Raw genomic sequence first — 11,497 nt, forward strand, 5'->3', positions numbered from 1 at the left:
CTCCATCCGTTTCAAATTAAATGAGGTAGTTTGACTCGGCACGAAGTTTAAGGAAAAAAAGAAAGACTTTTAAAATTTGTGATCTTAAAAACTTAAGGGGTAAAGCTTTGTGGGGCCATGACTTTTGTGTGGTTATAAAAGCTTTTCATTAAGGGTACAATAGGTAAAATGAGAAGTTCAAAGTTGAATTATTTTCAAATTTAAAAACGTGTCATTTATTTTAGAACATACTAAAAAGAAAAGTAGCTCATTTAATATGAAACGGAGGGAGTACTTCGTAGTTCGTATTCTTTCATGGTAAAAGATTGTAATATTCTCTTGCCAGTTGACACGTTTCTAAGGTAAGACGCTAAAATCTCGCCGAAGTATTGGCATACATACATCGAAGTCAAACTATAGTACAACTTGCCTTCTTTAAGTTCTTTTACTTCTTTCTATATAAGTATACAACACATCTCCCCAATTTCTTTGTTAGAACCGTTTCTTTTCTCTCATTCTTTCTTCAGATCCAAAAGGTACAATGGCAGGAGGATCAATGGCCCCAACACCATTGTTGAAAGATGAGCTTGATATAGTCATACCAACAATTAGAAATCTTGATTTCTTGGAGATGTGGAGACCCTTTTTTCAGCCATACCATTTAATTATTGTACAAGATGGTGACCCTTCTAAGATCATTAAAGTACCTGAAGGATTTGATTATGAGCTTTATAATAGGAATGATATTAACAGGATTCTTGGTCCTAAAGCCTCTTGTATCTCTTTTAAGGATTCTGCTTGTAGGTGCTTTGGTTATATGGTGTCTAAGAAGAAGTATATCTACACCATTGATGATGATTGCTTTGTGAGTATTTTCTTAATTTTACTCTTTATTTGTGATTATTACTCGGTTTTATTTTGTGGGTGTCTAGAAAAATTGGATCTTGGTGAATTTTTAGGGGTTTAAGAGTCAATTTTGTGTTTTGTTTGGTACCCTCTCGGGGTTTTGTCTAGGGGTTTGAAAGGGTAAAGGTGGTAAATTTTTCTTAGCAGCTTTATAATTTATATGGATCTCTTTAATTAAGTTAGATTTGGGTATTCTTTATTTGGACCTTTGGGTTTCAATTTAGAACCTGCTGATCTGCTGTTATATGATGTTTGCAGATCCTTTTGATAGCATAAATCTCTTAATTTGGTCAACTTTCATGTGGTTATAATTTTAAGCTAATCTAAGTTTATGGATTTATTTCTATGAAGTTAATTGGGCTGACATTGTTAATTTAAGTAGTGTATATTACAATTTTGCACCATTAGGTTTCAGTTTTTCTTTTTCTTGTATTGTTTTATAAATAAGCCAAGGGTCTTTAGGAAACAACCTCTCTATCGGGTAGGGGTAAGGTCTGCCTACACACCACCCTTCCCCAGACCCCACACGTAGGATTATACCTTGTTGTTGTTGTTGTAGTATTGGTTTATAAATAAAGTGACCAACTTGAGCTTTGATGCATTTGAGCCAGATCTTGTAATGTCTTCCCTCCCTGTTTTGGTACATGACCTAGTGGCTGAGATGAGGTTATATTTGTTTTCTATTGTCTGTAGCAACCTTTAATGTAATTATGCTACACCACTTCATGTTACTTCCTTTTAGAGTTGAATGCTTTCATGTGATATCTTTGTTTGTTGATTGACTTGGTCCCATGGCAATGATGAAATCCATTTTTAAATAATGACTTCATATCTGAGGGCTGCTTTACTAGTAATGATGGAGCCTTCCATCTTAGGCTCATATATTTGGAAATTTTGTCACACTTTTGACTAATTTATCCAATCATTGCATGCTTATTTAAGGGGAAAACCCTACTACGTGTCCATATTATCTGTCTTTTCAGGTTTTTGCATACCGTTAAGAAAAACTTTGTCAAAATTACCCTTTAACTTAGATCTTCGTCAAATATTTTGAAACAAATTGTGATTTTGATTGTCTTACTCCAATGCCTTGATCTATAGTTGATCTTGATAGTTGTTTGATTACATGCTGAACTCTTGTTGCAATGATCATGCGCAGGTTGCCAAAGACCCATCTGGCAAAGATATCAATGCACTTGAGCAACACATTAAGAACCTCCTTTGTCCTTCCACTCCACATTTCTTCAACACTCTCTATGATCCATACAGAGAAGGTGCAGATTTCGTTCGTGGCTACCCTTTTAGTATGCGCGAGGGTGCTCCCACAGCTGTTTCTCATGGTCTTTGGCTCAACATCCCTGACTACGATGCACCTACTCAACTTGTCAAGCCACGTGAGAGGAACACGAGGCATGAACTTTTTTGATAAGCCAAATTATAAAACTTATTGAATTGGTCGTTGTGGTTACTTAGAAAGCTTTCTTTATCTAATTAGCATTCATATTATTACTTTTTTCAGATACGTAGATGCGGTCATGACAATTCCAAAAGGCACTCTGTTCCCCATGTGTGGAATGAATTTGGCATTCGACCGTGAGCTGATTGGACCTGCAATGTACTTTGGGCTCATGGGTGATGGTCAGCCCATTGGTCGTTACGACGATATGTGGGCCGGCTGGTGTACCAAGGTAATTATCTGTTCTTTCTGCAATTATGTTAGCTTACTAAGATGGAAAACTGGTTAGTTTATTATACCCTATAAGATCTGTTCTTGGGGTTTCGTCGTAAACCCAAAGATTACCTTATGATGACATTTTTTTGGTTTCTTGAAGCAATTTGGTTGAATGAAAGAATCCTAATATTGTATTTTGTAGGTGATATGTGACCATTTGGGACTGGGTATCAAGACTGGTCTGCCTTACATATGGCACAGCAAAGCGAGCAACCCTTTTGTTAACCTTAAAAAGGAGTACAAAGGCATCTACTGGCAGGAAGAGATCATTCCATTTTTCCAGTCTGCAACTCTTCCTAAAGATTGCACAAGTGTTCAGCAGTGCTATATCGAACTGTCAAAACAGGTCAAGGACAAACTTTCCAAGGTAGATCCTTATTTCACCAAGCTAGCGGATGCCATGGTTACATGGATTGAAGCCTGGGATGAGCTCAACCCCACCACGGAAGGCTTGGCTAAGCTATCCATCTCAAATGGCCCGGCAAAGTAGGTTCCATTTAGCTTATGGTCCTCTTTGTTTTATTTTGCATTGAGTTGAGCTGGTTACAGTTTTTATTTATCTATTTTACTTGTTTAATTTTGGTCTAGGATTCACTTTTATGTAGACTCTAGGCTCTAGCTTTTTGCTACCCTTGCAGAGATTGTATTATTTATTTGTTGAATTTAATTCCAGACTTGAGAGTTCAGATTATCCATATTTATTCCTTTGAGTGAAAAAACTTTTATGCCCTCTAGCTTCTTGGTATCTCCCATGTGCTACTTTGTTCATCACTGGATGAGTTCAGTTATTGAAATATGCGTGTTTTTATGCTAAGTGCTGGGCTTATACGATGCTGATAAATTGCAGCCTATAAACTGAAGCAGCTTTAGGATGCAACTTATCGGTACCTAGCCATCCTATTATCTATTGCGGTGGCTATCAACCTACTGTGTTGTTCCTGTATTATTCAGAGTTGGGACTGGTTACTTGAGGTTGGTTATGTTTCTATGAAATTCACATAGAAGCGGTGAGTGAAACACACACACACACACACAAAAACTGGTCTCAAGATTACGAATTAGAGGGGTGGAGATTTTATGCGTGTTCTCATTATGAGTCAATGAGATTGGATGATTCTGAATAATTGTAATATAGCAGGGCTCCAACCTCAACTCTTTTTATGATAAGTGGATTGAAATTTGACCAGCACAACACCTCAATTTCCTTTTTTATGAGTTCCAACCTTCCTTTGGGAACTTCAACCCCAAAAATCAAAATCATAGTGTTATATTACAACTGAATGTTAAGCGTAGTTTGATATCAGATTAGACCTAGAATAGACCAAGACTTCTGGTAACAATTCTACCCTTTGTGAGATCATCCTAGATAGAAAACTCAAAAAATTAATGAATAAGAGATAACTAAAGATTTCAGTTATAGAATTAGCTAAAATCTAAGGCCCCGTTTGGCCATGAGTTTTACCAAAATAAATTTGGGATTTATTTTCAAAACTCATGTTTGGCCATAAATTTTGCCCATATTTTGGCCAAATTCCAAATTCCAAATTTCAAATGAGCTGATTTTGGGCCAAAATCCCAAACTTGGGAATTATATACATGTTTTTTCCAAAATAAAGTATATATTTTGAAAACGTATGTCCAAACACATTTTCATCTTCAAACCAAACTTCACCCAAATCAGATTTTTCAAAACAAATTTGGGATCTATGGCCAAACGCTAGCTAAGTACCGGTGAAATTGAAGGTATAAGACTCACTTCCACACCTATACAACCCGAAACTAAAAGACTAACTTTCCAAGCGAACCCCGTACATACTTACATATCTAGTCTGCATCGGGGCCTAATCTTCTTTGGTCCACAAGGAGCATCTAACACAAGGTGGACGTAAGATTTACGTACACACTACCTTCCCTAGATCCCACCGCGTGATTATATTGAGTATGTTCCCCTAGTCAAGATTCAGTAGACTTGTGCTAAAAAATAACCTGTTATATGACATGATAAGCTGTCGTGTCACCTTCTTGAAATACACTTGTCTTTTAAGTTGTAAACAAGATCAGAGACAGCGCTTTTCTCAACTTAATTATAGTATCCTGTTCGGGAATTCCCTTCATTTCGTCATTTGGCACTCAGTTCCAGAGATATAAAATTTTAATCACCACCTCATCTCCAGAGATATAAAGAAAAAGAAAAAAAAAAAGAAACGATCTTGCAAGTTGTACTTGAATTCGTAATACATTTGATTTTTTAAACCAAATACTAGCTTCGTATTGTAGTTTGTAGCGATTCCAATAGCTTGGGCTTTTTATTACTCTCAAGCCCAGAGAAAGTTATTTCTGGGCTAAAAGCCCTACAGAAAAAGGCCCCCTGTTGGACTAATTGTTGAAAAAAACTAAAAGGAAATAAAAAATGGCCCATGCAGGTCTCTAACTTGCGACCTTGACATTATTAGCACGACGCTCTAACCAGCTGAGCTAATGGGCCGATTTACTCTATGTCCTGCATATCCTCTATAATATCATTGATCATCTTATATTATTAGCTTCGAATTGGATAATCTAAAATTGATTTAATCTTTTGATTATTCATTAGTTCTATGCTGTTCCACTAACAATACAAAAAAAAATTGCACCATTAAGTCACTTAAAAATAATTTTAAAAATCTTTATGCAAACATTAATTAATTAATAATATTATAAAAATAGGAAGCAATCTTTTATATAAGTCAAATTATACTGCTTATGTGAGAACATCTTTAAATGTCAATGCATATAACATACATTCTTATTTTAATATTGCTCCACTTTTTCCCACTCTTTTCTATCTGCTGGATCCTACGCCATCGCAAAAAGAGTATGTACTTATGTTGTATTATAGACTCAAATGTGTGTTTGTATGGATAGAAGGCATGCTGGGATTGTGAAGAGAAAGTAATTAGGACAAAATACTAATACGCTAATACCGTACATCTAAACGATAATATTAGTACTTAATTCTAGCATTAATTAGTCGAATCAATTAATTGCACCTTTATTGAAAATTAGCTGAAACTGCATTGCAATAACCTAGAGATTTATACAAACCCATCTTGCACCAAGATCAGACCCCTACATGCATTAGACTGCAGGGGTGACAAATGGGCGGGTTGGGCTGAATTCGAGCGGGTCAAGATTGGTTAGGTCAATAAATGGGTCATTGCCCAATCCAGCCTAAAGTGTACTTGGGCTAAGATGGGCTGGGTCAAGATGGGCTAAACAATGGGTCATAACCCAACCCGCCCAACTTGACCCATGTTTTAGAACCATGCTTTTACATAAAAAAGCCTTTTACCTTAAAATGTGTAAGTTGAAAAATATTTTGCGGGGGGTTGGGGTGGGTGGGTGGTGCAGAAAAACGAAAAAATAGAAAACAGAAAACAGAAAATTTAAAATACAAAAAAGAAAGTAAATTTTTTTTAGGGGGTTAGGGGGGAGGGATAGGCGGTGAGTGGTGCAGAAAAAAAAAAAGTAATCTTTTCTTGAAGGGGTTTGCGCGCGGGGTTGGGGGGGGGGAGGGTGGTGTGCAGAAAAATAAAAAAAACAGAAAATTGAAAATACAAAAAAATAAAAAAATAAATTTGAGGGGGTTAGCAATTGGGGGGAGGGGGGTGGGAGTAGGGGGTTAGGGGTTGGTGGGTGGTGCAGAAAAATAAAAAAAATAAAAAATTGAAAATACAAAAAAAAAAAAAAGTAAAATTGGGGCAAATAAGTAAATTTCTAGATAAGTTGGGTCGAGATCCCTTTATTTTGGGTGAGTTTCACGGGTTGTATTTGGGCTGCTTAATAGGTCAGAATGACTATAAAAAATAATGGGTCTATTTGGGCTCAACCCAAATAGACTATTAATCTCTGGGCGGGTTGGATGAGTTTGGGCTCAAATTGCCACCCCTAAATTTAGACTACATGCATTAATAAATAAAGGAATTTTTACACCCTATAGAAAACCTTAGTACCCTATTTATTTTAAATAAATACCATTTTAAAATATTACATCCTATAGATACCTTTTATACTTTATAGCCAAATATCTAACTATAGTTACATCCTACATTTAAGGCACCATATAGGCTAAATAATATTTTTCTCTCTCCTTTTTAGTCTTTTCTCTCACATAATCACCGTAAAATTGTCTAACCAGGTTCTCTCTCTCTTTGCATACACTTTACTCTTTCTCCCTCAACCCACGATTCAGACCTCTTCTCCCACCCAAATTCTCTAGTTCTCCTCCATTATCACTCAATTACATCGCTTAGGGTAAGTTTAATTCGTTGATTTTGATAGACGAAGAGCAATTGGTTCAACTGTAGCGGCTCGATTCTGCATGGCAGTGGTCGTCGAAGTAGGATTCACAGCTTTTGCATAATTCATGGCTTCATTTGTGGGATTTGAGGGCTGGGATTGTTTGTAGTTGTTGTAGGAGGTTGGGCAGATGTGTTAAGGGGCTGACCAGCCGGAATTAATGGCTGGCCGCCGGCCGGCGAAGCCATAAGGCTGTTTCTCTCTCTAGATCGCCAAATCGCCTATTTGTATTCAGTTGTATTCGAATGTATATTTCAGCTGTATTCACATGTATTCAGCAGCATTCATTTATATATTTTAGATATATTAAAAAGTTATGCGTATTCTCTTGTATTCAGTTTTAATCAGTATTTAACTATTTTATTCAGCAGTAGTTAGTTGTATTCAAGTGTTTTATACAACTGTATTCAGTTCTATTCAGTTGTAGTTAGTTATATTCAACTATTTTATTCAGCAGAAGTTAGTTGTATTTTGTTGCATTCAAGAGTTTTATTCAGCTGTATTCAGTTGTATTTTGTTGTATTCAAGTGTTTTATTCAGATGAATTAAGTTGTATTTTGTTGTATTCAACTGTATACAGTTCTACTCAACCGTATTATTCATATGTATTTCTCTTTATTCAGCTATAATCTTTATTATGTATCTTTCAAATACAGATTAATGAGGGATCGTTTTAGTTCGTTGAGTTAAATTAGGAGAATATCATGTGATTTGATTTCCTTCCGTTTTTAACCAGTTTAACCTTCCAGATTTTGCGCAGATACGTTACTGTATTTAACGTTAATGCCGCTTGAATACAGCTAAATACATGTCAAACTTAGCTGGAATTCCACTTTTTTACGCCTATTTTTTTGGTTGTATTAGTGAATACAACAGCTTAAATACATGAAATACATTGTATAAAAACATAAAAGGTATCTATAACACGTAATATAGCAAAGATTATCTATAAATGGCTAATTAGACCTAAAAGATGGTGCTTTATGAAGAATTCTCCTAAAAGGGTAACATGAATTGCATTTATAGTCTCCCATCAGATATTATAAAAAGGTGTTGGTAACTTAATTAACTTCAGTGGAAAAGGTTGCTAGTAAATTTTATCGGTGGTCATTCAACTTTGTGTTTGTAACACAAAAATTATTTCTCACTTTTATCACATAAAAGTTATTTAACTTTAAGTTTGTAACAAGAAATTATTTTTTAGTTTTTGTCACATAAAAGTCATCCACTTTGGCCAAAATAATTAAAAATTAGATATCACATGAGGTTTTATATATTGTACCAAAAAAAAAAAGATATGACATGATACTTCAAAATAGCTATTTAGCTTAATAAAATATATTAAAGGTAATAGATTAATTTTAAAGACCTCTCACATATTTCTCTTCGTAATATTACTCTTCCTTGTGGTTTATGAAATAACGTTTATCTGCATACTTTGATTTCTTAGTAATAATTAACTCGAAGTCATGGGGAACATACCGAGCCCATAGATTTTGTATTTTTCATTGAAGTATTTGATGCTCTAACAATCACTCTTCTGCAAATTTCAAAAGATATTTTTGTAAAATTTATTTAACAAACGAGTATAAATTAAAAAGGGCAAATTTATTTTTTACATTAATGATGACGAGTTAACAAATTATTATAAAATAATCAAATAAGAAAAGTAAACATAATTTTCGTGAACCACAACTGAGATTAGCAAAATTTAGAAGGAGCTTTCTTATATAATTCCAAAATATAACTAACTTATTTTGGACTGTTATATATTTTTAGTATAAAGGGCAGCCCGGTGCACTAAGCTCCCGCTATGCGCGGGATTCGGGGAAGGGCCACACCACCAGGGTCTATTGTATGCAACATTACCCTACATTTCTGCAAGAGGCTGTTTCCACGACTCGAACCCGTGACCTCCTGGTCACATATATTTTCAGTATAAAATAGAAAATTCGGATAACATATACTTTTTGGTTACCTTGTTCAAAGTTAAACGACTTTTATATGATAAAAAATAAAAATAAATAACTTTTGTATTGCAAAGTCAAAGTTGAATAACCGCCGGCGAAATTTACTCAAATGGCAGCTGTCTGTTTTACTTTGCCAATAATTTTTTCAGACGTTGTTTCCGGTCAGATGTGAAAAGTTGGCATTCATTAAAATTTATAGAAGCTGTTCCCCCCTAGATGTAAAACATTGATATTCATTAAAATTTTCAGACTGTTTCATCAGACGTAAATCATTGATAAGAAACTGTTTTCTCTCATTGTTGGCATCCTTATAATGGACTTGTCCCAAGCTATTATATTTTAACAACTTTAGTACTTAGAGATTAATTTGAATTGGTCCTATTGCTTTGATCTCCTGACAGGGACCTCAATTTTCTGATCAATTGAATTTCCTTTTCTTCTTTTCTTAAAAATTTTAAACTTATAGACAACAAAAATAACACTTCAACATGAACAAGTGAGAGTATTAGTTGTAGATCTTTAATTTTTCCTCATATATCTTACAGGAAAGCTCAATAATATCCCTAAATCCTTCAAAAAAAAAGTTATATTCGCTAGTCAAATTGAAATTGAAAGTCAACACCATACACATACACCAAATCTTGTTAATTTATCAAGATTAAGTGATAAATTGAGGTAAAAATGCATGTTACTTATATATCTATGTCTAAGTGTTATATTAAAACACATGCCATGTTTATAATAGGTTCGGTGTTTGCATTAGGTGTAAGTATTTTCGGATATAACGTAAGGTAGCTTTCAAAGCGAACGCATAATCAAGGTATTTTTTGAAAAAAATCTAAATGAAATGAGTGTAAAGAGAATAAAATCCATATTTAAGATGAACACAAGAAAAACTGAATACTTTATTTATTATCTGAAAATATTCAAAAGGAAATATAAAAGAACAAAAAGAAAATTAATTGCATGAAACTGTCGTGCTTTATTATCAACTGTGCTGTATTTAATCAAAGTGGTTCAATTTAATTGAATCAATACACTGACATTGCAACATAAGTAGCAGTATACAACGTTAACGGGTACCTAGATTAAAATGACTGTCTTCACTGACATTTTGAAATAATGATAGTATTAATTATTTGGCTGCAAATAGAAGTGGAACTGCATATATATATATATATATATATATATAGATTACTAACACGAATAAATTTATCAACAATTGCATTTGCGAATGACAGAATGCGTTGCTCAGAGGTTTACATGTACTCATAATTGTTGTTATAATTAAAATTGAGAAGGATTTTTTGATTGAAAAGATCCATAGTGATTAGTTATATATCAAGTTGTATTTTCTTATGTCATTGGGAAAACAAAATTTGGAGATTCAAATCCAAGAATCATTCATGCATTCTAAGTCAATAGTTAATGGTTCCAATTTACAGAAATTTGAATTTTGGATTTTACGACACCAAATAGCCGTTGGGTAATTATTTGATTTGTCTATCCATCGGTTGACTTAATAAGATGTCTTGGGTTCGAGACCTAGGAATGAAAAAATTCCTTGTAAAAGCCCTTTCTTTTATTAGATGGGTCATACGCGATGAGAACTTGTATTAATCGGGCTAGTAGATCCCGAATACCATAGGGCAAAGATTACTTTTAGCCCGGAGCTGAAACTATTTATATTCGGTAGCTGCAAAAGTGTATAAAATTTGTATATTTTTTGTATGTAACATATAGGAATGTATATATATACCAAAATATATATTTTTGACTATTATTTTGAGAGCGGATATACAATGTCATTTTCCAATTCCATTTGGTTAATTAAAAATAATCAAATTTTAAGGCCTTTCTGTTAGGAATTCGGAGAGAAGAAATACTTGCAATCAACCATTTTCTTTTGAAGACAATGGGGGAAAGCATATTTCTTCCTTCTTCCAACTTAGCTTACATAAATAAATATAGTGCCTAAGTATAATAATTTATTTTTAGACTTTTGTTTTTCCTTACTTCATGAATTAAACCATCCATGTATCCTTAAATTTATTTCTTAATATGAGCTGTGCGGACTCCACGTAGTTGAAGCGGTGTCATCCGAGATATTCTTGGAGCTCATATTACGTGGAGCTCCACATATTCTTGTACAGTCAAAGAGGATCGATTCCGTGAAAGATGAGATCAGTAAATAACAATTCGAGATGAATCTAATTTATTTTCTCACTGCAAACAAGAATTTCACTGTACTATTAGTTGGATATACGCTCAACTGTAAAAATAACACAGCCGTTGATTTTGGATTTAGTTTTAATAGAACTGGACAAGTTCTGAAGCCCAACAGCATAAATTGAAGTTGATTTTGATAAAGTTTATGAAACCAAACAGTACCCCAAAACAAACGCAGTTTTAAAAATATCATATCAAAGTACAAATATCGTTAAACGAACAACATTCGTAGATTAACCTATAAACCTACTGGAAAATATGGAACAGTTTAACTGCTGGACATCCAAAAAGGTAGGAAGTTTGAAGGATATGACAGTGTCTCTGTTACAGGAAATTACTGTAC

General features: G+C 34.1%; 1 protein-coding gene across 1 annotated transcript; it reads left to right on the forward strand.

The window, feature by feature from the left end:
* The first annotated feature begins 417 nt into the window (after positions 1-417).
* On the forward strand, positions 418-3,803 carry LOC109214060 (alpha-1,4-glucan-protein synthase [UDP-forming] 2-like). The gene is made up of 5 exons (XM_019377938.1): positions 418-844; positions 2,045-2,295; positions 2,405-2,573; positions 2,760-3,103; positions 3,465-3,803. The coding sequence occupies exons 1-5, from the start codon at positions 521-523 to the stop codon at positions 3,469-3,471; spliced, it is 1,095 nt and encodes a 364-aa protein (XP_019233483.1). The 5' UTR covers positions 418-520; the 3' UTR covers positions 3,472-3,803.
* The last annotated feature ends 7,694 nt before the right edge of the window (positions 3,804-11,497 follow it).

The sequence above is a fragment of the Nicotiana attenuata genome, unplaced genomic scaffold (assembly GCF_001879085.1).
Source record: "Nicotiana attenuata strain UT unplaced genomic scaffold, NIATTr2, whole genome shotgun sequence".
NCBI classification, from domain to species: Eukaryota; Viridiplantae; Streptophyta; class Magnoliopsida; order Solanales; family Solanaceae; genus Nicotiana; species Nicotiana attenuata.

What these genes read in the sequence shown, in the direction of transcription:
- LOC109214060 (XM_019377938.1), top strand. Translation starts at nt 521, where the DNA reads ATGGCAGGAGGATCAATGGCCCCAACACCATTGTTGAAAGATGAGCTT. An exon ending in CCATTGATGATGATTGCTTT is followed by an intron (nt 845 to 2,044) that starts GTGAGTATTTTC and finishes GATCATGCGCAG; the next exon opens with GTTGCCAAAGACCCATCTGG. An exon ending in GGGCCGGCTGGTGTACCAAG is followed by an intron (nt 2,574 to 2,759) that starts GTAATTATCTGT and finishes TGTATTTTGTAG; the next exon opens with GTGATATGTGACCATTTGGG.